We start from the raw sequence: 26,272 nt of genomic DNA, 5'->3' as shown, positions 1-26,272 counted from the left end.
CCTCTGCCTCACAAGGAGGACGAGGCAGCCTGGCGCCCTCTCTTCCCCAGGCAGGCACACGTCCACCTGGGGACTTCAACTGAGGCTTTGTCCTCCCTAGGAGGCGGCTAGTTGTCTGCTAGGTGGAAAGTAAGGGTCGTCATTTCTGGTCCTCAGGGAACCGCCCCAAACCTTCCCAAGTTGCAGAGAGTGCTCTTTTCTCTCAGCCGGAATCAGACCAGCAGCCCGAGGGTGGGCCTGGGTCTCCCTCCGAGCCCTGTTGCCCCAGGAATGTTGCAGGTGGCCAGCCTGCGGAAGGACCCCTGACTCAGCCCTGGGCCTGGAGTCCACAGCCCTGTGGCCTCCAGGGGTCAGCGGGGCAGCCGTGGGCCACGGGGCCGCACCGTGCTTTACAGGACAGCTCTTCCTGCCCCGCGGCACCCTCTGGAGGGGGATGCTGTCCCCTTTCTGAACACGGGGAATTGAGCCAAAGAGAGTTCGAGGTTGGGGAGCAGAGCCAGGTGTCCAGCTGCCGGCCTCCTGCTCAGCCCCCCTGGGGCGCAGGCTGCCCGTCACAGGGAGCGCAGTCCCTGCCCGAGTGTCACACAGACCCAGCGCAGGCCCCAGCTCCTGACTGACAACGGTCACCACCACTGTTCTGACTGTGGCTAGTGTTAGTCCACCTCAAAGTTCCAGTGTCCCCAGGAGCCCCTGCCAGGCACAAGGCTCTGCCACGCTCCAGGTTGACACAGCTCCCACTGGGCACAGTCCCGAGGGCCCTCGCACAGAGCCACAGTCGCTGCCCCAAGGCGCTCAGGATCCGGGTGAGGGGACCGCCCGTAAACAGACGGTCACAGCCTCGGTGCGTGGGGTGTAAGCAGCTACACGGTCCCGCCCAGAATGCCACCCAGAAAGGACGAGGGCGCTCTCCCAACTTGAAGGTGGCGTTTATCACAGATGCCGGGATTAGGAAAGAATCTAATTTTCCCTCTTTTTCCTGTTTTTATTGCAATGATCATATTATTTTTTAATTAAGAAAAGTTTTTTAAATAGTAAAACAGGCAAATTGTGATGTGTGCTCTAAGCATCCCTTGGTGGGGGCCCGGGTGGGTGGGAGAGACCCAGGAGTGGCTCTTCTCAGGGTGGGGAGCAGTCGAACGGCATCCCAGGTGAAAGGTTCCTGCAGTCAAGGGTTGTGAAGTGGGAAGGCGTGGCCCACTTGGGGGGTGGGGGGGCCCCTGACCCAAGGAGGCCACTCTCCTAGGCCCCAGGACGCCCGTCACACTTGAGAGCAGGCTGCGTTGCAGGCAGCCGCCACCTGCCCTGACCGAGCGCTCTGTGCTGCAGGTTTTTAAGCCAAGCCTCCCAGATCTACGACTCCTCCTTGATTGCCAGCGTGGGCTACATCCTGTCCACCACGGTGGCCATCACTGCAGGTAAGGGGACCGTCGCAGGTTCCTGCCTTGTGCCATAGCAGCAGTGGGCAAGGGCTTGGCTGATTCTGCTGTCTGGTTCTGCCTGTGGAGTCACGTGACTTCACAGAGACTGTGCAGCACATAGAGCTAGAGACCTGGCTTTGCACCTCAGTGCGGACACGCTCACCGCGTGACCCTCGGAGAGTCACTTCAGCTGTGAGCTCAGTTCCGTATTCCTACAATGGGAGTAAGAACACCTGGCTCCAGAATAGCATTATGTATAATGCAGGTGCCTCTACCCCATGCTGCTCGATGGTCCTGCGCAACAGTCTGGGTTGTCTTCAGCCACACCCCAGCCCCTACTGCCAAGTGATTGGGCATCTCTTCTGCATCATTTTTGGAGATCATGAGCATGTGAAGCTTCTGCAACATCCTAGGTGCTCAGAAAGTGATCATCATACTTAAAGAGTCCCCCTTTCTTCTATTCCACCCCCAATTTTTTTTCAGTTTCTTTCTGAGGCTGCTTGTGAGGTTTCAAGCATATCAATGAGTTTGTTTATTTTTAAAATCGCAGTGGTGACTAAAACTCCTCAGAGTAAAAAAGCTGATAAGAACCAAGCGCCTCCGTTTGAAGAGGGCCCTGCTGTGGAGCCGAGTGCTCTGCACTGCACTGTAGTCAGGGGGAGCCTGGTTCCCGTTCTCAGGGGCAGGAACAAGCAGGGCACACGCCTCCCAGGACCCAGGCTGTGAGCAGCTCCACCCAGAGCAGCCACGGAGCACTCCAGGCTGAGAACCTTGGTGGAGAAGGGGGACAACAAGTCAAGGCAGGGAATAGCAAACCCTGCGGTTGAGTTAGAAACGGAAGCCGAGCGAGGGAGTAGGAGCCCAGGAATACAGCAGGAAGCCTGGGTGACAGATGCCAGACAGAGGCTGACTGCAGGGCAACAGGTGCCACATCCCACAGGAGGGGAGCCCTAGGCTTGGCACCCACTGAATGCCCTTCGAGATTCAGACACAAAGCCTGTCTATCCATCCCAACAAGATGGGGGAGGGCGAAGGCGAGTGAGTGGGTGTGAGAAGAGGAAATAAGGTGAGGGGCATTGTCCCAGTACCATTTTCCTGGTCTTAATCACGCCCTGGGGTTACAGAAGACATGGCTGGGAAAGTCCACGTGGGTACATGGAACTCTGCTAGTATATGAGTCTGACATCTCAAAATAAAATGTGAATAAAGAAAGGTGGGGCCGAGAGGGGCTTGTGGGGCTGGGGGCAGGGAGACCTGCCGTTCCCCTAGTGGCTTTTAGTCATTCCTCAGCATGTCTCCAGAGCTGGTCATGTTTTCGATTGCTCTGGTTTCCTGCAGGGAATCGCCTAGCCAGTCCTAGGCGGATTGGTGGGTGGTGACGTTTTTCTTCTTGGCTGTCGCAGGCGCGGTGTTCTACCTGGACTTCATTGGGGAGGACGTGCTGCACATCTGCATGTTTGCACTGGGGTGAGTCCCGGGCGCGGGCGCAGGCGCAAGGGTGGAGTGGACCGCAGGCGGGATCGCCCTCCCTTCTGGTTTCTGGATCTCTCAGGGCCAGGGGAGCTGTGGGTTTGGAGCTTCCCTCTTACTCCCCAAAGGGCCTCATCTCCTTCTCCTAATCTCTATTTCGGGCTTTAATCACTTTGCCATGTGACGCATGAAAAGGCTCTCATCCTCACCCCAGATCTAGGAAACACCTATTGGAGCTCCATGAGAGGCCAACGTTTTGCAGAAACTAACAGAACTGATAATATACCTTGTTGGCAGCGTTGGAAATAACGAGGTGTTGCAAGAAATGAAACACGTGCTGGGGATTGAGGGCGGTGGGGGAAAACCTCGGCTTCTGGCAGAAGGGGGCGCTACCTGAGCCTGGCTAGCAAGCGCGCCTGTGCGTGTGGTCCGCCTGCTTCTATCTTGAACCCAGTGCAGCCCCGCCCTTCACGCTGATTGGAGGAGTTCAGTGTTACCATCTACGCGATTGGCTGATTGTAGAATTAGGGCGGGCAAAATGGAAGGGCTACAATTGGATCCAGTTAAGGCTGAATACTGGAATTTGAAAATGAACCACCAGACTTTCTATTTCTCACAGCAAGAGGTGCTGGAGACCAGTGGTACTTGAAGGTGGGGATCCACCTTGGCAACGTCAATAAACATTTTAAATGAGCATAGTTTTTAATGTAGCATTCAATTTGTAATACCTTGGAAGAACATATGAGGGGGACACAAAGACACGTGGATGATTCTATTTAATTGTTAGAAGCTAACAATAAGAGGTAACCTAATCGCCTTGACCAGGCGATAAATTGGATAAATTGGTTGTGCTATATCGGTGAAGTGCTGTTCTGCCGTTTGAAAACTTGAGGCCAGCCTATAGGTGGTGACAAGAACCACATGTAGGGTGCATTACCTGCAAACAGGTACATTTTAAAGTGGGCTCTGCCACGTCTAGATTTTTACCCAAAAGAAATGAGCTCATATATTGGTAATATGTCACCAATATGAGTACCTAGAGTAGTTTTATCAATAATAAACTCCAATAAGAAACAGCCTAATGTCTTTCAACAGGAGAGTGAAAAAAAAGTATAGAATATTCAGACAATGAATTCTACAGAACTAAGATTAATGAACTACTAACACATGCGATAAAGTAGATGAATCTTAAAAACAATATGTAGGGTATGAAAAGTAGAGGTTGTGAGATTTAACTAAGGAGAATTTGAGAGCAGGCAAATGGAATCCGTGGGGAGCGAAGTCAGACACCAGCTGCCTTGGGCAGGGTTGGCTTGCATGGGGAGGGGGCTCCGAAAGCTTCCGAGGCAAGGCGGAAATGGCTCTGCCTGGGCCTGGGAGGTGACGACACAAGCAAAAGCCACCCAGGTGTCTATTTAGGGTTTGTGTATTTTATTGCATGTAAATTACACATCTGTCTTTAGAAACTATACTTGTTTACATAAGCTATCAGGAAAAGATGCCTAAAATACTGGGGAAGAATACACACCTACCTGGGAGGAGGAGGGGGCACAGGGAGCACCCTTTTCAGTTTTTACAGATTTTTACTTAGGTAGTGATGGAATCTAGGCCATTAAAGTTTTTAAAGGCAAGGTTCTGGAACTATTGGCTGAGCAGAAGTGAAAGAATCAGGAGTCTAATTTATTCTGATTACAGATCAGTGTGTGCAGGGCCTATGGGCTGCTCTGGGCTTTTATTATTCAACTAGTGTCTGTCTCCTGCTGATCTCTGGCGGGGCAGCTCTCTGGGCCCCTCTGCAGTGAGGCCTTTCCCTCATCACCGGTGATCATAAGGGTCCCTCCCAGTCCCTGCTCCCAGCCTTACTTCTCTTCCTCTCTGATCTCCCTCAGGTGCCTCATTGCATTCTTGGGCGTCTTCTTAATCACCCGTAACAGGAAGAAGGCCATTCCATTTGAGCCCTATATTTCCATGGATGCCATGCCAGGTAACGTTAAAACCTCACGTGTCCCGCTGGCCCTCTGTATAGAATGACTGCCATTTCCTGTTGGAAAAGAGATGTGCAGCTCTGGGCTGGGTACAGGAACTGCGTGCTGTGCCTTTATGGTGTGACTGTTCTTCCTTTTTTTTTTTTTTTTTTTTTTTTTTAATCTCATTGTGCAGAAGAGGAGGCAACAGCTAAGGCACCTCAGCTGGGTTTGAGAGTACATCTTGCCAGTTCCCCTGTCTATTTCAGGATCTTTTAGAGAAAATCCTGGTGCACACTGAATGTAATTATGATCTGCAGCGCCAGGCTACAGGCCTGCAAGTGGAAAAATCCATTCATCTCGTTAGAATGGAATGATCAGAGAGGGGAAGGAAAATAGGATGAATGAAATTCAAATCCTATAACCCCACTCCCTGGATTCCACAAGGGAGTGAATTGTTCTAATTTTCCAGGGAGCTGAGAAGCACAAGGTCAGATGCCTTGAAGCCCAGACAGTAATGTAAACATGTGAATCTGCCAAACACTGTGCAGTAGGGAGTGGCGGGGCCTGCGGAGAACTTAGAGTACTGTGCAGCCTAACGGGATTCAGGCTGGGGAAGTTGAGGCTTTGGACCAGCCAACTCCAGTTAGGGCTGCTGTCCTGGATTCTGTGGGTTGCCAGTGACCACGAACTTAAACACGTAAGACGGAGCTCTCTCCAAAACACAATTAGCCGTTCTTCGTTAGCAAAATGCAGACGTACTGATGGCACAGGGAGCTACTTAACCCAGAGCAGCTTTAGGGTGGCGACTCTGTGACACAGGTGTGTCCTCAGGACTGACCGAGGTGCTCCCATACCACACATCCCCAGTGAAAGCAGTTGATGGTCCTTTCGTATTACTTCCTCATCTCGTGCTGTCGAGCTGGTGTCTGTCATTCCCGCTGTGACCAGCCTGCTGAGGGTGGCAACTCCATGTCGATCTTCCCATCTCACCCAGCTCGTTCAAATTAGGTGTAAAACCAAATGGAATGAGCTCCGTGTTGGGGACCTGAGTCAAGTGCATGGGCTTTGGTGCATGGACCTCTCAAACGTCTAATCTGGCTGCTCAGACGCCTTTTTTGCTTACTTCCTTGTTTCTCGGCTGTGTTCCGGATAGATGAGGGCGCTGGATAGCTGAATTCCAGATAGGTGAGGTGTCAACTCCGTGTGTGCGTGCATGTGTATGTGTCCGTGCGTTCGTGCTGTGAACTACGTGTGTGTATGTTTCTATACGAGTATTTGTATGTATATATATACAGACATTTTGTTGGAAAGCAGAAGGTAACCTCGGGTAATCTTTAGATACCAACATTCTGTGGCCTGTTTGCAGGTGTGCTTCTTGAACTTTCTCTTTGTACCTTGTGACCAGGGGGAGGTCAGATGTCAAGGAAGGGAGGCCCTGCCCTATCAGAGTGACTGTCAGTACACTCCTGATTAAAGGTGTGTCCTGTCCTGTGAAGAGCGTGGGATTGGGGTTCAGATGACCTGGATTCAAATCCCACCTCTGCCACCTGCTCATCCTCACTTGTAACCTGGTTTCCTTCTTCCGGGGTAGTGGTGTCATATATGGAAAGGCCTCTTGCACAGTGTCTGGGACATGGTAGATGCCTGCTTTGATTTGGTTTCACTTCCCTTTTGTTTAAAAAAAAAAAAAACTTTGCAAGTTTTCAAACACTTGTGGGACCTGGTAGCGCACACACAGAGAAACTTCCAGAGCCTGCCTTCCAGCCACTTGGTTTCCCTGGTCAGCAGGAGGACCAGGCCTTTTGTCTGCCTGGATTGGTGTCATCACAGCAGATCAGCAGCTGCTGCTCAAGAGGTCCTCAAAGTTTAAAAATTCGCTACGTGTCAGTTGAGATTGGCTTTACGTATCGAGCACTCGGAGCCTCCTTAAATAGAAGAGTAAAGCAGCCCCCGCCCCGGGGACCGCTGGCCCTCTGCTGGCTCTGGTGTCTCCTGCTGAGCAGAAACCATGTCACAGATCAACAATGGCAGTTGAGCTCATCATCGCTGTGACCAAAATACCTGACATGAATGATTTGGAGGAGGAAAATCTTTTGGCCTCACAGGTTCCAGTTGGTCCATGATGGGCCAACTCCAAGACAGGACATCAGGGCAGAAGTGCCTCTTGCTGCTCAGCTCCTGCAGCAGGAAGCAGAGAGAGAGAGGAAGGGGCTGGGAGAAGATCAGCCCTTCCAGAGCCCACCCCAGGGACCCGCTTCCTCTTACTGGCTCCCACCTCCCAGCAGTCTGTTCAGTCCATTCACCCATCAGGGGACATCAGAGGTCGAACCTTCATGATCCAGGCCTACCTAAAAGCCCCCCCCACTCCTTGGGGAACATCCTTTCAATGCATGAGCTTTTGGGAAACATTCTAGATCCAAACCATAGCACAAGTCCACCCTGGCCCTCATTGGCCATCGTGGGTCACCACACAAGCAGGGCCACTCTGTCGTTATGTCTGAACACAGACAAAACATGAACATTGTCCACACTGTAAAGAAAGACCAGCACCGCACCCTGCACCCTGCCAGCTAGTACGAGACCTCCTGTTTGCTTGCCAGTCACATCGCTAGCCTCAGACGAGGCTCCCCTCCTAGGGAAGACCTACCAAGAGCCCCGTAAGAAATAGTCCTGCTTCCTGGCAGCATCGATCCAAAGCAGCCTCACTTCCTCAACCCCTCCCCGCACCCACCCGAACCCCAGAATGAGGCCTTTCTGACCCCGTTGCGCTCACACCCTGGCTCCCCAGAGCGACATCTCACTGCAGTGTCCATAAACCCGAGTGTACTCTGCCATAGGTGTGTTCCTGGTGGCCTTTGCCTGAGGAGCTTTGTCAAAATCAAAAGCTAAATGATGGGGCTGGGGAGATAGCTCAGTTGGTAGAGTGCTTGCCTTGCAAGTACAAGGCCTTGGGTTCAAATCCCCAGCACCACAAAAAAAAAAAAAAAAAAAAAAGCTAAATGATCTTTGTAAGCCACCTGTCTTCCCTGAGGAACAGTCACCCAACCCCAAATCCAAACCACAGCCTCTTCAGCTGTGCCCTGCAAGTGACCGTCCGCTGAGTCGTGTGTCGCGTGGAGGCAAGGGGCCTTCCACAGACCGGGCCTTCCCAGGGCCGTGCAGACTGGAGAAGAGCAGGGCCCTGCTGTGCCTCATTAGCTGTGTGACCTCAGGCACGTTGCTCCCTCTCTCCGAATCTGTTTTCTTATCCAGCAAATGAGGAGGGTAGCCATCTCTGTTACAGAATCGTTCGGGGATTCAGTGCAGGCACTCGGAGAGCATGCAGCCTTCCAACTAAGAGTGCTGGCTTCAGAGTGAGGCCCCCTGGACTTGACCCCTGGCGGACAGCTGCTGTTCTCAGGCAGGTTAGCCTCTAACTGCCCCAGCAGTGGCAGTGCGGGTTCCGCTGTTCAGAACAGCATCCGCCACCATCTGAACACTCCACAGGCTTCAGCCACTGTCCTCATTGCCTGTTGGGGACACTATTACTGTTGACATTATTACTACTTAGGGGCACATTCAGCTGTCAGATGCAGCCATCCTGTCTTCAGGAAGACACTTTGCATTCATTTTTTTCTGACTTATCCTGGGGCCAGGAGAATCTGAAAGTCTTTATTCCTGGCAAGAAAAGAGGTACCCTCAGAAGTAACCACGTCCCCCCTGACTGGAGGAGTCACAGGGTCAGGCTAAAGAAGTTCATTAAGATCGCTGCCTTCAAATGTCAGTAGAAACCCGCATCTGGTGCCCACAGATCATAAGCACAGTCACAGCCTACCCTGCGCTTGGGCAGGGATGTCAGAGTTGAGGGTCGGCACCCTCGCGTCCGGCCCACCCGGTGGTGATGCGAGAGTTACTGCCATCTCTCCACAGTATGATGAAGTGCTCTGGCTTCCGGGTTAGTCAGCAGTCAGGCGTTGGCATCTACCACATCCAAAGCACTGTGCCCTCTCCACCCCACCCTGGATCCAAACTCATCCCATCTCATTCCGGCCCGCTGGAGGTTCCTCCGGACAGTGGCTGGTCTGTGTGCACATTTCCTGAAGATTTATCTCTGTTGCTTAGCAACGTGTGTTTCCCAGTGTTCTCTCTTCAGCCTAAAGCGTTCAGGAAATGGGCATGCTCATGACTGGCTCCAGCTGCCCGCTTAGTTGCGGGCGGAGGAAGCCCCGCCTCTCGGGCCTCCTTTCTGCATAACGACTGGGGGTGGATTTCCTTTCAGGTATGCAAAACGTGCATGACAAGGGGATGACAGTCCAGCCTGACCTCAAAGCTTCTTTTTCCTATGGGGCCCTGGAAAACAACGACAGCATTTCCGAGATCTACGCTCCGGCCACGCTGCCAGTCATGCAGGAGGAACACGGCTCGGGAAGTGGCCCCGGGGTCCCCTACCGAGTGCTGGAGCACACCAAGAAGGAATGAGGCCTGGGGTGTCCCCCGCCTTCCCTAGCTGCCCAGGCTGACGTGGCTCCCCTTCTGCTACAACTTGCCTTTCAAGTCTTTTTTTCTTCCTTTTTCCTTTTTTTTAACCGAGAACTTTATGGAAGGGGATCTTGAAAGCCTTTGTGACCTTGGTCTTGAATTTTCAGGTGGGGAGGTTGGGGAGAGGGAGGACAGTGTCCAGGTGGGCTGCGTGGAACTCAGCCCAGCCTGGTTTACCTTCTTGCCTCCGGAGGGCACTGAGCCTCCCCAGGCAATGACCAAAGTTTGCCCCGCTCTTGTCTTCGGGGCTCAAGCCAGGCCGAGACTGTGCCCTTCCTTCTAGATCCGGCGCAGCCTGGAGACCTCGGAAGCGCGCCTTCCTCCGCCTGGCCGGCACGCTGGCCGGCCGGTCTCACTCACGATTCGTATCCTTGACAATATCCTTGCGCCCCTTTGTGTGGCGTGGCAGGACGTGCGGTCACCGGCGCCTTGGCAGCGTCCCTCTGCCTCTGGTCATCTGGATCTGCTCCAAAAACTGCTTTGGTGTTGGTCCTGTGAGGACTGCGTGATTGTTTCCCCCAGAGGAAGTGAGAAGTTAGAGAAGAAGGGAGAATAGGAGGAATAGGAGCCAGGGGGTGATCGTTAGAAGAAAAGGGACGCTAGGACAGCCGACTTCCTTTTCCCCCCAACACGCCCTGGGAAACCTGAGCAGCTCATCACAGAGTCAGACTCCCAGCTGCCCCTCCATGCTCCCCTTTAGAGACCCGGCCACCCTTGTGCTGGTCATTTCCCCGGAGTCGGTGCAGACCGCTCGGTCCCCAGCCCCAGCACGGTGTGTGGGAGAAGCAGCAGTACTCACAGACAGGTGGTGCGCCTTCTGGATGCGGACCTGACTATGTTAATGGAAGAAAAGGTTTGCAAACTTTAATTAGCCTAAGGGTCCCCCTGGAGTTTATTTAAAATAAAGATTCCTACATCCCAACCGGGGAGACAGTTTAGGTAGTCCTGGGGTGGGGCCAAGCGGCTGCATTGGCACCTGGCACCATAGGCCATTCTGAAGCTAGTAACCTGAGAATCACCCCTAGAAAGCCTGCAGTGGAAAGAGGCAGCTGTTAGGACTCCGGGCCCCCGGCTAGAAAGTTAGAACTACTCTCCATTTCCTCTCTGGGCTGCTTTGGGCAGGTGGAGAAGCCCCATAGGATCTGTAGCTTTTCTCCACCATTAAGTACCACTTAGATCAGCTCCTGCCTCCCCAGGCACCCTTAACTAGGAGGCAGGTAACAGTGTTAACAGGCCAGTGTTGACAGGTCACTTATCTTCATAGATTGTGCTTAATACTGACTTAGTTCCTGACTTCACTATTTGTTGTCCTGATAACTACTTCTGTATTGTGTCTTAACCACTTCTGTATTGTCCTAAATGCCTACCAAGGCAACAAGGAACTTTCTGTCCCCTTAGGATGAGTAATGACTCCGTTCAACAATATTTATGAGACATTTACTACACATTAAGCATTTAGAGGGTGGAGCTACAAACAGAACATAGTTCCATCCTCCAGCCAGCAGGGGGAGACACGGGGATGCAGGAGACTCCGGCAGGGCTGTGATAGGTGTCAAGTGCAAGAGGGACTGCAGACCTTTTTTTGCAGGGCTGGGGATGAACCCAGGGCCTTGCACATACTAGGCAATTACTCTACCACTGAGCTACACTCCTGGCCCCAGGAGTAGACCACAGAAAGCAACAGGCCAGGCCCTGAGCCCAAAGGGTATTCAGAATTGGAGGAGAGTTGGGCCCCAGTAACAGATGGTGGTGAATATAGCTAAGATTTGAGCAGAGCCTGCCTGGGCAGAAGGACCAGCATTTGCAAAGAACTGCGGGGATTGCCAAAGGAGAGACCGGGAAGGAGTGGGAGAGGAACCACGGAAGATCAGCAGTGCAGTCCGAGCTGCTTCAGTACTTGGCAGAGGAGTGTAAAGTGTCCCTGAGAGGGGATGGGAGCCATGGATGGTTCCTGAGGAAGAGAGTGGCAGGGTGAGGCCTTGTTCAGTGTGAAGGAAGAAACGAGCTAAGGAGGCACCTTTCAAGGTCAAGCTCTGGCCCTGCAGGGACACACAAAGGGGAAGTAAGTCGGGTTTCAGTGCTATTCAGATATTCCCGTTTCCTAGGTAATTTTTGAAAGGTCGGGGAGGGGCAGAGTGGCAGAGAAGGTAGCGGGAGCCGTTCAGTGCGTGCAGCCAGGTGAGGAGCTTTGGCCTTCAGTGTGCTCCCAGCCCCCTCCACCCCTCCCTTCCCGCTTTGGCTAATGAGCCATTTGGCCTTGAGCCAGCCAGCTCTCGAGATGAGTGGACACATGGCATCCTAACTTCAGGGCTGCTGTGTGTCGTTCCTGGGTGACAATGACCATGCCACCCAGGGCCCGGGCAGCTCCCTGTCCTCAGGTCTGGGCCACCGAAGGCTATGGTGGTTTCGTGAGTGAGCCTGAGGTGCGTCTCAGGCAGCTGGGAAGAGCGACCGAAGCAGAGCCAACATCTCCAGGGTCCTGACTCTGCCCTGGGCTGGCCTCCCAGGTGCTGTCCCTAGGTGTCAGTGGAGTGTCCACTAATGGCCATGCAGCACTGGCTGGTAGGACCTGGAGGGGAACGTGAACTCTGCACTCCCAGCGGAGTCCTGCTTCGCTCTGTTCCCAGCCCCGAGGCCCCAAGCAGCTTTGAACACCGTCTCCCTCCCGGCAGCCAGGCCTGACCAAGTGTGGGTCTGAACTGCAGCCTATCTCTGGTCTTCCTCTGCCCCCGGCCTGAGCCTGGGGTTCTGGTTCCCTGGTGAGACATTAGTTCTGACAAATTCAGAGGCTACCTTTGAAGCGGGGGTTGGCAGCATAGAATTGAATGCTGGCGGGGAGGGAGGGCCGGGTCTCCACTGCATTTCTGGTGGCAACCAGCCAGCTTGAGGGTGCTGTGCGGACACGGGGCCTCCATCAGGGTGGTGCTGGGGTGCGAGCTCCTAAATCTGACCCAGCACTGGCTGGTAGGCAAAAAAGAGTCGCTGTGTGTCTCTCGGAGAAGCTGTGTAAGTGAAGTCACTTCAGAATGTCTTCTATGTGGATGCTTATATTTTGTTAACTTTGTGACTAATATGGCATGTCTTATTTTTCAAAAAAAAAATGTGTACTAGGTGCAAATAACATGAAGTGATATTTAATTAAAAAAAAAAATCCACCCAGTATCTGTTGAATTTGAGTCTTGTTTGGCTAATATTTTCTAGATTCGTCTAGAACAGCACTGTCTAATAGCACTTTCTGTGGTGACAGAAGTGTTCGGGGTCAGGGCAGCCCGGTGTGGGGGCCATTGTCCACTTGTCGCTGTGGAGCACTTTAAAAGTGGCTAGAGTGACTAAGGAACTGAGTTGCTAATTTCCTTTCATTTCAATTTAAATTTAAAAATGCACACATAGCTAGCGGCTGCTGTTCTAGCAGTACAGACCTAGGGACGCCCGTGATTGCAAGTGAAGCTGAATTGAGCACCTTTTTTTCATTCAACGGTTAAAGCATACATTCTGACTATACCGTTCATCAGCTGTGTGGTATAGGACGAGTTACTTAACATCTCTGTGCCAAAAATGTGAAACAGGAATATTAGTTAACTACCTAAGGGTTATTATGAAGATCAGATGAATTAATAGATGGAAAGTCTTGGAACCAAGACCATCATCCCATCAGGACATTGTGTTGTATTTAAGTAATAGTTTTCCGCTGGTTTTAATCAGCTTGTTTGCTGCTGTGACCGAAAGACCTGACCAGAACAACTTTAGAAGAAGAAAAGTTTATTTGGCGCTCACAGTTTCTGAGGTCTCAGTCTGTAGATTGCCAACTCCCCTGCTCTGGGCCTGAGGTGAGGCAGAACATTCTGGCCGAAAGGTGTGGAAGAGGAGCAACTCAGGACCTGGCAAGCAGGACGCAGAGGGAGCTCTGTACACCCCCGGGACCCCCCTCACCCAGACACCTCCTACCTGCCTGCAGTTACCACCCAGTTAATACCATTCAAGTGGATTAATGCATTTCTAGGTTAAGGCTTGCATAACCCAGTCATTTCACCTCTAAATGTTCTTGCTTTGTCTCACGTGAGCTTTGAGGGGACACCTCATATTTAACCTTTAATTAAATTTTTTTCATTTTAAAATATTTAATGAACACTTGTGATAGTTCTTAATTAAGCAATTCTATGCACACATGTCTCTTCATGCTGAGGTTCCAACCCACGAAGGCAGATGTGGTATAGTACATACCACACACTTACATAAATGTGTACACACTCATACCTTTACAAAGCACTGTATACCATGATACATGAAGACCTTAAGTACATCTTATATCTCCTTTATGACACATTTATGAAGCATTTACTGTATACTACATGACACATAAAGACCTCATGTTTATCTCAAGTCTCCTTTATATTTTAATCTTATCCCCATTTTACAGATGAAGAAACTGAGGCTTGGGTCACATCGCTGGTGAGCAGCAGAACCAGGATTCCAGCCCAGGACTGCCTGGCTGTGGACCCTGAGCTCCTCCTCGGCTGGGCTGCCTTTCCCAGTGTTGGAGCGGGGTTTCAGTGGGCATGAGGTCTACCGTGTGTTAGGACTGCAGCTTTGGCTGTAAAGGGAAAGAAAACAGTTTCAAGGGAGCCTGGGCACTTGCAGAACAGAAGGTCATCAACTGAGTCTCTAAGGACCATGTGTCACTGGTCCCACCCTCTAACCCTAACCAGACAAAGGAAGCCACCACAGGGCTGGGGCTACTGTAGAGTCCACAGGAATCCAAGCATCTCAGACTTTATTGAACGAAACCACACAACTTGAAGGTCATTCAGTAGCTGTAAGTTTTGGTGTCCTGAAGCCGTAAACATTTTTAGAAATTGGCAAAAAGTTACTCTCTGTAGCTAAACTTGTTCTCTTTCATACTTTTCTAATTAGTTTTGCTTCAAGATAAATTCAGCTTTCTTGACAAGAGGGAAACAAAGTCCAAGCCTGTGTCAGGGACAGATTGTTTGGCACATCAGCACCCGCGTTCTGTTATGGCCTTATTAAACCACAACGCGCCCAGCGGAACATCAGGTTATAAATATAAAACAAATGCAAGCCAAGAGGTGGACCTCTCGCCACCGTGATGCCACAGGTGCTGGTGTGACAAGACAAAGGTCCTGTGAGGCCTCGGGGACACGAGATCAGCGAGGACATGCCTCCCTTCCCCATTTTACGCTGAACCGTGAATCTCAGCTTTGCACTCGGGAAGTCTTTATACGCCCGACTCCCAGGACTGCTTTTTAATTAAAAAACAAGTCACAAAGCCCCTTCGAACTCTCCTAAAGTCTTTGTCCTTAACCCCAAAACAACAGAAACACAACTGTGCGCTTCTCCCAGGCTAGGAGGCCAGAGAGCCGCATAGACTGCTGTGGTTTCCAAATATCTAGTCTTCAGTTATTCAAGTCATAAACACCTCTCTTCATATGAACGAGACTAGACATCGTTGCACGTGGTTATTTGTGTACCACTTTTTTTTTTTTTTTCTGAAAAATTGTCCACTTTCTTTACCCACTATTCAATGCCTCCTACTGGTTTCAAAGTGATTTTTGCCATGGATGAACCCATTTTTGTGATCTGAACTACAAGTATTTCTTCCCAGTTTGGCTTTTTGCCTTTTGATTTACTTATGTTATTATTATTATTATTATTACTGCTTTGAAAAAATCTGGTTTTTTTGTGTGTATTTATATAAAATTCAACTGCTTCTATATACCTAATTGTATATGTAAATATTTTTATAGAGACAATGTCTTTTCTTATATGTCTTCTGGATTTCAAACCAGTTTGAAAGGTCTTTCCGACTCCAAGATTATAAAAGAATTCTCTCATATCTTCTACCCTTTTCGCATTTTTGCTTTACGTTTACACCCGAGAGCGGCTTGGAGTTTATCCTGGGTACAGGGCGATGGGTGGAGTCAAGTTGACTTAGTGCAGATAGCGACCAGCCTCACCCAGTGCCCAGGACTGTACCTGGACTCGTCCAACTGTACCCTAATGAATTGAATGTCACTAATATAATACTAAGTTTCTATACTTTGGGGACTTGTGCCCTGTTCTGTTGAACTATCTCCCTGGTCATTCATCAGTAACACGCTGTTGAAATTATTGAGGCTTTCCGGTGTGTTTTACTATCTGGTAGGGCAAGTCTGAGTTCATTGTTCTTGTTTAAACTTCTTATTTCATCAAATAAGGACACTGAAAAGGACCAATTCCTCAAAGTTCAGGCATCCATTCTGATTGAAATGAATCACAGAAATTCAAGAAGAAAGATAGACTTCACAGTGTGGGCATTTCCAAATCACTGCTGCCATTTTAAAATCCAAAGGCTTGGGACTTGAGAAAAGGCTCAGAGCTCCCTGGGATGCTTGTGAACTGAACAGCAAGAGATAGATGTTCATGTCACTTCCAGCCAGGTCAGCTAACGCCAGTGGCTCCAGTTACCCAGTGACCCACTTGGATAAGTGAGTTCATCTAACTTGTACTTCAGTGGAACCCATATGTCCCAGGCCTCACCAGGTCGTGGGGCCACGTCCCCAGATCACCTTATTTTTTTTATTTTGTCCTTTAGTTGCTGAGACCGGCCTTGAACTTGGGATCCTCCTGCCTCAGCCTCCTGAGTTGCTGGGATCATAGGCATGTGCCACAGCACCTGGCTTTATTACAAGCTTCTAAAAGCAGAAATTAGTCCCCTTCAATGTGACATTGTCTTCCCATCTCCTGGGGCGTGTGGTCTGGTTTAAGTTGGGATTTTAGTGCCAGGGATGGAACCCAGGGCCTCGTGCCTGCCAGGCACATGGCTCTACCACCGAGCTGCACCCCAGCCCCTGGATTTCTTAGCTTCTCAGGGAATGTTTCCAGTGGGCTGTGCTCCGCACCTTGTCTTGGGCTTTCTACTTTCTTGTCTTGCTGTGACCTCTGCTCTCGAGGCCAGCACCCAGGGAGCTCAGCTGCTCTCTGCTGGTGACCTCTAACCGATGTGCCCTCCCCCACCCACTCCTGTCCTAGGGAAAGAACAGCCCTCCACCCTGTGCCTCCCACAAGCCCTAGCAACCCTGGAAATGGCACAAGCAGGTTCTCACCTGGCTCCAGGTAAGCCTTCCCAGCCGGGGCCAGCTCTCCACGCCCTCTCCCCTCCACCAGCAAGCGCCACACACCAGAGAATCTAGGCCTGGCTGATCCCACCAGGTCCAGAAAGAGCAGTCTTCTCCAAAGAACCTGTCTTTACACCCTACCCTCAAAGGCCCTCTCAGGACTGGGCCACTCGGCTGCCACCCAGCTGGAACACTGGCGGCACCAGAAACCCCTGCCTGTGGCCAAGTGCTGTGGCCCGTTTGTCTAGATCTGTGTGTGGCTGCCTGATGGAAGGAAGACCGCATGGCCTGTGGGATAATGAGGGAGAGGAGGACAGGTGGGGCCGCAGGAGGCAGCCCAGCACTGCGGCTGAGCAGGGCACACACCCTCCCTGCCTTCTCCCTTGGGAGAGCACGGAACCCCTCTGACCCTCAGGCTCCTCATCCGTGAAGGTGGGATAATAATGCATCTCCCTCGTAGGAGCCTGTACTGTTTTAGTCCTGGCACAGAGTAAAGCCTCAACAACCCCAGCCAGGGCCCTTCTTTGAGCCGGGGAGCGGCTGAACTAGAGATGGGCGAGAGGCAGAAGGCAAAGATCTTCCTGCCTTTCTTTGGGCCTTGAGGATCGACTTTGGCTACCTCAGGGGAGGCAGGGGTGACTGTTCCCACGACATTGACCTCATCCCCCATCGTGAGGGGGTTTGCCCTAGGTCAACCTTATCTTGAGATTCCTGGGTCTTTTCTTAGACCCCTCTAGACTCAGCTAGCCTTGACCTACTGAAGAGAAAAGGCTTCCGGCCACTAACACGCCGGTCATTTTCTCTTTGCTTCAAACCCGTCCTTCTGTTGTTGGCTTTGGGATGCTGGGGCATCCCTTGCCCTTTACCTACTGCTCCCTGCCAGGGCCTGCCAGGGAAACTGAGGCTGGAGGAGGCCAAAGGGCCTTGCTGCTTCCTGTTCCCATGTACAGCGAAGCTCCTTTGCTCCCATGGAGCAGCAGCTGGATCTAGATCATGGTTCTTTCCAATTCTTACACAGCCAACTCCCTGGCACCTCCCTCAGAGACGCCACGCCCACTCCGAAGAGGTCCATGTCCCAGGTCCCTGGCTTCCTCCTCCGATCTTTTTTATTTTTATTTTTTCATTCCAGAGATTGAACCCAGAGGTGCCTAACCACTGCGCCACATCTCCAGCCCTTTTAACTCTTTATTTGGTGACAGTATACTTTAGGCTCTTGCTACCTTGCTGAGGCTGGCTTTGAACTTGCAGTCCTCCTGCCTCAGCCTCCCGAGTAACTGGATTATAGGTGTGCCCCACCAGGTCCAGGCTTTGATATAGAAAAACAGCTTTATTGATGAAATCCACATAACATATGATTCGCTGAGTTAAAATGTACAATTCAAGGGTTTTTAGTGTCCTCACAGGCATGTATGACCCTCACCTGTCAAGGGATTCTGGGCGTATGCACTAAAAAGCCAGAAACAGGGTCTTGAATGGATATTTGTACGTCGGTGTTCATAGCAGCATTGTTGACAATAACCAAAAGGTGGAAGCAACCCATGTCCGTCAAGGGATAAAAGGACACACAGGATGTGGCACCTACACACAGTGAAACATAGTGACATCTGCTGCAGACAAATGAAGCTTGAAGATACGATGGCACTGAAATAAGAGACTTAAGGGGACAAATAGCATATGATTCCACTTACATGAAGCACCTGGAATACCAGGCTCACAGAGGCAGGAAGTGGAGTGGCGGCGGACAAGGGCTGGGCTGTGGAGTTAATGTTTAATGAGTGCAGAGATTCAGTTTTGCAAGATGAAAAAGTTCTGGAGATGGATGTAGTGACGGCAGCGCAACAGCATGAATGTTCTTCCTGCCCCGGAGGGATCCGTATGCTTGAAAATGGTTGAAATGGTAACGTTAATGTTGGAGATATATTTTTTTTGGTACTAGGGATTGAACTCAGGGGTACTAACCACAGAACCACACACCCAGCCCTTTTTTATTTTTTATTTTGAGACAGGGTCTTGCCAAGTTACTTAGGTTCTCACTAAGTTGCTTAGCACCTCCCTAAGTTACTGAGGCTGGCCTTGAACTCACGATCCTCCTGCCTCAGCCTCTCAAACTGCTGGGATTACATGTTTTACACCCAGTATGTTGGGTATATTTTACCACAATTATTGAAAAGAAGCCCCATATCTCTTAACTGTCCCCTCCTGCACCCCCGATGCCCTATCCCCACCTCCCAGCCCAAGATAGCCATGGGTCTGCTGCCTCTGTAGGTTCCCCGTCTGGACTTGCAAATGAATGGAACCGTGGGACAGGTGGACTCCACCACAGGATGCCTCAGCGTAGCGTCTGCAGGATTCACCCGAGTCTGGCAGGTGCTTTGCTCCTGTCTGAGAGCCCTCTTCTCTGCCAAGAGGTGATCTTAACAACCTCTTCCCATGGTTCCCATCTCCTGGGCATGGTTACTGCTTCCTAAAGTTGCTACGTGGGCAATTCTTTGGCACTCTGCCTCAGTCCAGTTCCCTGGTTCATAACTCCGTGTTCAGATGACGATCCTCTATGTACGTTGACGCCATTAAGTCCCTGCTGTGGGGTTTTAGTTGTTGTTTTCAGTACTGGGCGCTCTACCACGGGGACACATTCCCAGCCCTTTGAGTTTTTTATTTTGAGACAGGGTCTCACTAAGTTGCCGAGGACGGCCCCCAATCTGCAGTCCTCCTACCTCAGCTTTCGAGCGGCTGGGATGACAGTCGTGCGCCACTGATGTGGTTTTGTCTCTTGAGTACACACTGACAGGGTACAGCCCTGAAAGGAAAGGGGACAGTAAAATACCATGTTCCTGGATGTGCCCTGAAACCTAGCCACGCTGAGGGGCACTGGGAGCAGGTGGGGCGGGAGGTGCAGACACACGTGCCCTTGAAGCACACTGGGGACCAGAGCAGCCTGTCATCTGTAGAAAGCTGCCCTCTCACCAGTACGCTGGGATGCTGGTCAGGCAAGCTCAGCGACTGCTGACCGTGTCACTCTGCAACATCAGCCTCTGAGGGCATTGTGGAAAGGATAATGTCACTGGTCCCACCACTGGGCAAAGCACCATGGGGGACAGAGCCGCTGCTTGGTGAAGCACCTTGAGGGACAGGCGTTGTCTGCCAGCCCATGGTTGCCACTGGGCTCTTCCTGGAGCAGCCGCTGATCAGTGGTGAGCTCTCCAACAAATCACCCGTCCCGCCCACGTCTCCAGGCGCTCTCTCAGCTCTGTGCCACCTGCCCACTGCCTGGCACGACCCCACCATGGGCAGGACGGGGACTCCACGACACGCAGCCACCGCGATTCCCACAGCCACCTGTTCTCAGGGTTCCATCTGCTCCTTTGCTCTCTGTCCCACGTCCCTCCATCCTGATTCTGGAAATCCAGGCTTATTCTTCTCCACTCATCTAGAACTCAGATTAACCAGCAAGTTCAAGGATCGGGACATTTAGAGAGAGGTGCCCCTCAACCTGGAGCGGCGGGGACAGGGGCCCTTGACAACTACCCACCCGCAGTTGGGTCCCCAGCCTGGGTCTGCGGGTAGAGGGAGTCTCTGTCACTTGGAAGAGCATGGCAAGATGAACGCTCACCCCGCGTCTGGGTTCAGGACACGCCCAAAGATGCAGTTCCATAGCCAATGCTCCAGATTACCCAAGAGTGCTTTTTTTAAAAAAAAAAAAAAAGTGTTTCTTTTTATAAACATTTCATAGTTATTGGCGGCCTACCTTTTAATTAAGATTTTCCAGAAGCTTGCAGAAACAGTTCATTGGCGCCTCAACACCATCTTATGGGGAGTCACCACTGTCACTGCCCTGGAGCTGAAGAGGAAGTGGGCTTAGAGCAGGTGGATTTGCTCGGGGTGCGACAACCAGTTCGGGCAGAAGCACAAGCAGGATGTCAGCCTGTGTCTTCTGAAGGCTTTTTTTTTTTTTTTTTGGTGGTGCCAGGGATTGAGCCCAGTGCATGCTGGGTAAGTGCCCTGCCTCTGAGCCCCAGCCCTGGAGACTTTGAAGTAAACCCCCCTACAGCTCTGGTGGCTCTCCTGCACAGCTGAGGTTGGGGTGGTGGGAAGGGGTGGGTGGGGAGGAGGCAGCCTAGATTGGTAAAACTTTTCTGAAAAGTATCTGAAATATGTGTACCCTGACCTTCCCTTCCAGATAAATAAAACCACAGCCACCAAAACCATTTCCATTCGCAGCTACATCCACGAAACAGAAGGCATAGTCTGGAAATACATGTACTAAATTGTATATGAAGGATTGGGTCAAATGGAGTTTTTTCCTTGCAGTATACCAGGGATTGAACCCAGAGCTTCCTACATGCGAGGCAAGGGCTCCACCACTGAGCTGTATCCACGCCCCCCCCCCAATCCTTTTTATTTTATTTTGAGACAGGGTCTTACTAGATTGCTAAGACTGGCCTCAAACTTATGATCCTCCTGCCTCATCCTCCCATGTAGCTGGGATTATAGGCCTGTGCCACTGAGCCAGCTCTAAAATGATCATTTAATAATAAATGTTAGAACTATTAGGGAAAGAATTTAAGATTGAGTCTTACTTCATATTTTTATAGTAAAATAAATTTTAAGGGATCTTAAGCAGTAACAAAAGTACAAATCATCAAAAAAACAAATGAAGGTCACTGTTAATCAGCAAGGGAAGAGGTCACAGTGTCCAAGTTCAACATATTCACATACAAACAAAAACCGTGAAATGTCTGTATCAAAAGAAAGGAAAAAGAAAAATGTCAAAAGGGAAGTCATTAAGAGAAAATTTTCAACGAATACAATAGCAAGGTTACTGTTTACAACATAGTGTTGTTATAATCAATGAAACGATGCTAATAGCTCAGCAGGAGAAGAAGCTGAGCAGATTTCAAATGAAGCCCAGGTAGGAAAAGCTTCATTCTCCTAATAATCAAGAGGTGTGGCTTTTCGTTTGGTTAGCTGGTTGTTTTTATTTGTGTTCTATTGAACAGGAAAGCCTTTTAAAATTAAACACAGTACGCAGAATTATTAAGGAAGAATTGAGATTTAGGCCGAGGATGTGGGAGGTACGGTTGGTTCCTGCACCCTTTTGGAAATGCATTTTGTGATTTTTCCAAAGGAGTTTTGAAAGGTTCATGTCCTAGTAACCTCTGCTGGAATCTATGCTAATGAAAAAAACATAAATGCAAGATTGTGTTCATGTATTCAGGCATTCATTGTAGGGTTAGTTCAGGAAGGGAAATTTTGAAAGAAACCTTGATTCTAAAAATAAGAGAATAATTCAAAACGTAAAAGAGCACACACGATAATGCAATATGACATAATATGTAGTAATCAATGTACTATTAGGTCATCATTTAAACACACTTTAAAATAGGTTTTGAAACACAGGATATGCTTGCAATCTAATGTTAGCAAATAAACTGGAGATCCAAATTGAATGACTCCAATGATAAACCCTAATCTTCAGATTGGAAGGAAATATGAAAATATTGAATAGTGGCTATCTCAGTATCATAGGAATGAAACTGAATTTAACTTTCTTATTTATGCTTTTGTTTTCAAATTATCGCTTAAGCCAAGTCCATTTTTTATAGTGAGAAGGTGAAAAATTCAAAAATTGATATCATTCATCTCCCAGCTGATGTTGAACATGGTGCTGATGATAGACGGTTGAATCCTGCAGACAAATGGATCGCCTTCCTCTCTGCCTGGGGACAGCTGATCTGCCAAGAGCAAGAGACACAGGAGGGTATTACCCAAGAGGCAGGCTAATTTCAGACTCTTCAGGAAAACATATCATGGATGAGACAAATCCCACGGGAGGTCTAGAGCACATGGCAATCATGAATTTAAATATCCAGCACAGCCAGGTGCACACTGATGGGAAAAAGATGTAGGCAAAGGCAGAGAAAAACTGTTCCACTGAGTTGAAGCAGGTTGGGTTCTAGCTCCTTCCTTCTTCCTTTCTCAGGCCATGGTTTCTTCTGAGGTCATTTCTTATAGTCAGCAGCAGCTGTTCGCTGTCTTCCTCTCTTCCACAGGATTACTTACCAGGGTATGTCAATTGGGATGATGTTTGGTCGCAACGGACATCTAATAAGATACAGGAATATATCTCTCCCAGGCAAAAGCAGTCTGGATGTTGGCAACCCAGGGCTGGTGTGGCAACTCTGGTGTCACAAGGGACTCAGGCTCCTCATCTTTCTGATCCAACATCCTCACATGTGGCTGCCATCTTCAGGGTTACTCTCTGGTCCCAAATGGCTGCTGAAGATTCAGCCATCATATTCACTTGAGTAGGCTAGAAAAAAAGGAAAGGGGTACCTCTCCCATTCAAGACAGTTTCCTTTTGTTCATATCTCGTTGGGTAGAAGATAATAATAAAATTTTACTTGTAAACGTTAAAAACACTTTAATGCTCACTGGGCATCTTAATGCGTCTGGTATTTATAAAACAACCCTACAAGGCAAGTTCTCAACAATTCTATTTAACAGATGAGAAAAGTAAGGCTCAACAGGTTAAAGAACTTGCTCAAAGGAACACAGTTAATGATACACCCAACTCCATGAAGCATTCTGCTGCCTCTGTCCAGCCACTAAAAAATGAAGGGAAAAGAAAGCTCCTCAGACCTGTCTTTATCAGCTCTATTTAAGGAAAGTCCCCTTTTTTCTATGTAAAATGCCCTGAGGAGCCAGGCGCGGTGGCCCATTCCTGTAATCCCTGCAACTCGTGAGGCTGAGGCAGGAGGATCACAAACTCAAGTTCATCCTCAGCAACTTAGCAAGTCCCTAAGCAAATCAGAGAGACCCTGTGTCAAAAATAAATAAATATAAAGGGCTGGGGATGTGGCTTGGTGGCTAAGCACCCCTGGGTTCAATCCCTAATGCCAAAAAAAAAAGTTGAGGGTTAAGTGGGGGTGCAACTCAGTGGAAGAACACTTGCTGAGCACGTGTGAAGTCCTGGGTTCCATCCCAGTATCACAAACAAATATGCAAAGAATTTGAAACGCACTGATATGATTAGTCAATAAGAAGAACTGAGGTTAAAAAAAGAAGGCAGATCTATATAAAAGCAGCAACATGATCTGTTCTACTCACTCATGTTGCCGATGCCTAGACCTGCGGCTGCCAAATAGGAGACATTCAATGAAAATGTGTGGAATGTATTCATTGGCAGAAAAAGAACATTTCCAGGAGCCCTGATTGTTCCCTTGTGTCCTGTCCAATCGATCCTCACTCCTCAGAAGCAACTACGGTTCCGATACTTATCATCAAGTAGTTTCACCTCTTCTGGAACTCCGCGTAAACGGAATCAGACATCTTTGGTATATAGATAATTCTTTTGCTCAATAATTTTTTTTAGATTTATCTATATTATCATATGCATTGGTAGTTCGACATTATTTCTTTTCCTTAGATTTTATTTTTACAGACTGCTTTTTAATTCCTTGTACACAAATGGGGTACAAATTTTCATTTCTGTGGTTGTGCACATTGTAGATTTACACCATTCATGTAATCATACATGTACATAGGGTAATACTGTCTGTTCGACTTCTTTATTTCTATCATGTTACTATTCCATTATTTGAATATGCCATAGTTCATTATTCTTCTGTTGATGGATATTTCGGATATTTCCAGTCTGGTGATATTATGGATGAAGATGTTGAGCATCTCTCTCTCTCTCTTTCTCTTTCTCTCTCTCTCTGGAAATTCACCTACATGTCTTTTGAATATATATCTAGGAGTGGAACTTCGGGGGCATGGGTGAGGTGTACATTTAGCCTTATGAACCGGCAAGCAGTTTCCAAAATGGCTGCATCCCTTTGCATCCCACCGGCACAGCATTTCAGGTTGAAAGGGACCCCTTCTGTCACTTGCGTTACTCCCGAGTACAGCCTAACACCCATCTAATAAAGATGTTTTAGAGTAGTGACTGTTAAACCCACTCAAGTAAGGATAAGGAAATCTGAAACGAAATCTCCTGTCTGGAAATTTTCCCGAAAGACAAGAGCTGTGCTACACAGGATGTGCTGCATCACCGACCGGTGCTTCTCGAGTTTTCCAGGACCGCGAAACGCTTATCAGCCTGGGCAGGGGTTTCAGTGGCTGGAGCCAGGCCGGATCACTTTCACGCTCCCCTTTCCTGTAGGTCAAGCCTCTCGGTGATGCGAGGAGGGAGGGGCCGGTGTCCAGTTCATTCATAACGAGCATTTGTTACACGCTGTGTGCCGGTCGCCTGGCTACCCGGGACCGGAAAGAAGAAGGGTGTGGAAGATTCCATTCTCCTCCAGTTCTCGAGTTGCTCACAACCTAGTTGACTGATACAAGATGGCAACTCTTCCTTGGCCCACCTCAGTGCTGTTCTGGATTTTTCCTCTGACTGTTTTGTGTTCTGTTCTGCGTCTTCCCCTGGGTCATCTCATGTAAGCCCTCACGTTCAACCAGCCACCAGGCCTCTTTCCCAAGTCCCCAGACGGAGGGAGTTCAGGCCTACACTCCACCCCTTCTGTCCTTGACTCCTCTCTGTTGCTTGTCATTTACAAATAACTCGTCAGTAAATTGCATGAAATTTGCTTTTGAAATACAGCCAGAATCCTACTCTTTGTCACCATTTCTTCCTAAAGGCCCTTTGTCCAGGTCACGGTGGTCTCTGGTCTGCATCATTGTCATTCCTCTTCCCAACCAGTACTGTGATCTTGTTGCTGGTGCTGACTCCTCATTCACTTCCCTTTCCCTTGGTAACAGAAGCTGGGATGTCCTTTGGTCAATGTGACCATCGTTCCAGCAAATCGCTGGTGCAGGGAAGGCTCAGTGACTGTTCTAGACACACGTTTGAACAGGGTAGAGGGAAACAGGCAGGAGGGACGGTGTGACACCCTGAGGGTGGCCACAGGGGAGCCACTGGGTTCACCAGAGCCAGGAGAGAGCACCTGAATGAAGAAGGTCACCTGGCAAAAGCTTCATTCAGTGCACGTGTGTAGCCACCCAGAAGGGAAGGGACCATGGATGCCCTTCCTTCCTCCAGCCCCTGCCTCCACAAGCATCTTCTATCGGACAAATTCAACAATAAGCCAAAGGATAAGGGACCTATGGAAGCGGGGCAGGCAGGTTGGCCTCTTGAGGCATGCATCAGGGTGGGGCAGGGAGCAGACCTGGAGTGAGGGACAAAATCCCTAGCCCAGGAAGCCACCTCTCCCCAGTTCTCAGTCCATGAGACTGAGCATATGACCCAGGCCTGGGCTGTGGGAATGTTCCAACACCCTTTCTCCAGAGGGCGGGTTTGTGATGTGCCAGTAACCCAAATCAGACCAGTGGGACACAGTTCGAGGACTCTGGTTGGTAGCATGGGGAGACCGAGTTAAACAAGGCCTATCTGGTCTTTTGACTTAGGATCTCTCAAAACCACTTCTGTGAATCATGGATCTTAAGCAGGGATACAAAACCCCCAGTGTGCAAAAACATCAGACTTAAAAACTCAATCTTTGCAGAAGCTGCTGTTTAAGAAAAATTTGGAGAAGGAAAAATGACTGCAGTTCTTAGTGTGACCTTGACAAAAAAGTGGCTCTCGGTAAACACTCGTCAATAAGTGAAGGTGAAGAACTCGGTTAGTCAAGATGGAGTGGGAGCCCCAGGTCAGGGGCTGCAGAGAGCACTGAGAGCCACGGGGTGATCTGTGGGCACAGCTGTGGCTATGCTGGGGAGTAGTCCTAAGGAGGATGGGGTCCTAAACCAACCCTTTTCCTGATTTAATTCTAACAGTAATTAGACCATG

General features: G+C 49.7%; 1 protein-coding gene and 1 long non-coding RNA gene across 4 annotated transcripts in view; one reads left to right on the top strand and one right to left on the bottom strand.

Annotated features, from left to right (window-relative positions):
* Nipal3 (NIPA like domain containing 3) overlaps positions 1 to 15,115 on the top strand; it is a 46,483-nt gene extending 31,368 nt beyond the window's left edge. The window contains exons 9-12 of one of the 2 annotated variants that reach the window (XM_047553162.1): positions 1,327 to 1,415; positions 2,822 to 2,885; positions 4,778 to 4,872; positions 13,791 to 15,115. In XM_047553162.1, coding sequence (XP_047409118.1) covers positions 1,327 to 1,415; positions 2,822 to 2,885; positions 4,778 to 4,872; positions 13,791 to 13,933 — 391 coding nt within the window. In that variant the 3' untranslated portion in view covers positions 13,934 to 15,115. Of the gene's footprint in view, positions 1 to 1,326; positions 1,416 to 2,821; positions 2,886 to 4,777; positions 4,873 to 9,113; positions 12,534 to 13,790 lie in introns of those variants that run through there. The other variant, XM_047553152.1, reaches the window with a different exon arrangement.
* Positions 15,116 to 17,896: 2,781 nt separating this feature from the next.
* LOC124984959 (uncharacterized) lies at positions 17,897 to 20,368 on the bottom strand. Of its 2 annotated transcripts, XR_007108759.1 has the most exons (4): positions 19,822 to 20,105; positions 19,200 to 19,282; positions 18,174 to 19,063; positions 17,897 to 18,063 (listed from the first exon to the last, which is right to left on the bottom strand). It is a non-coding gene; the product is annotated as an uncharacterized LOC124984959 (long non-coding RNA). The 2 variants fall into 2 exon arrangements; XR_007108760.1 differs by lacking the exon at positions 19,822 to 20,105 and adding an exon at positions 20,231 to 20,368 and having other exon boundaries at positions 18,174 to 19,282.
* Between the last annotated feature and the right edge of the window lie 5,904 nt (positions 20,369 to 26,272).

The sequence above is a fragment of the Sciurus carolinensis genome, chromosome 1, assembly GCF_902686445.1.
Source record: "Sciurus carolinensis chromosome 1, mSciCar1.2, whole genome shotgun sequence".
NCBI lineage: Eukaryota > Metazoa > Chordata > Mammalia > Rodentia > Sciuridae > Sciurus > Sciurus carolinensis.
This window is presented reverse-complemented; position numbering and strand designations above follow the sequence as displayed.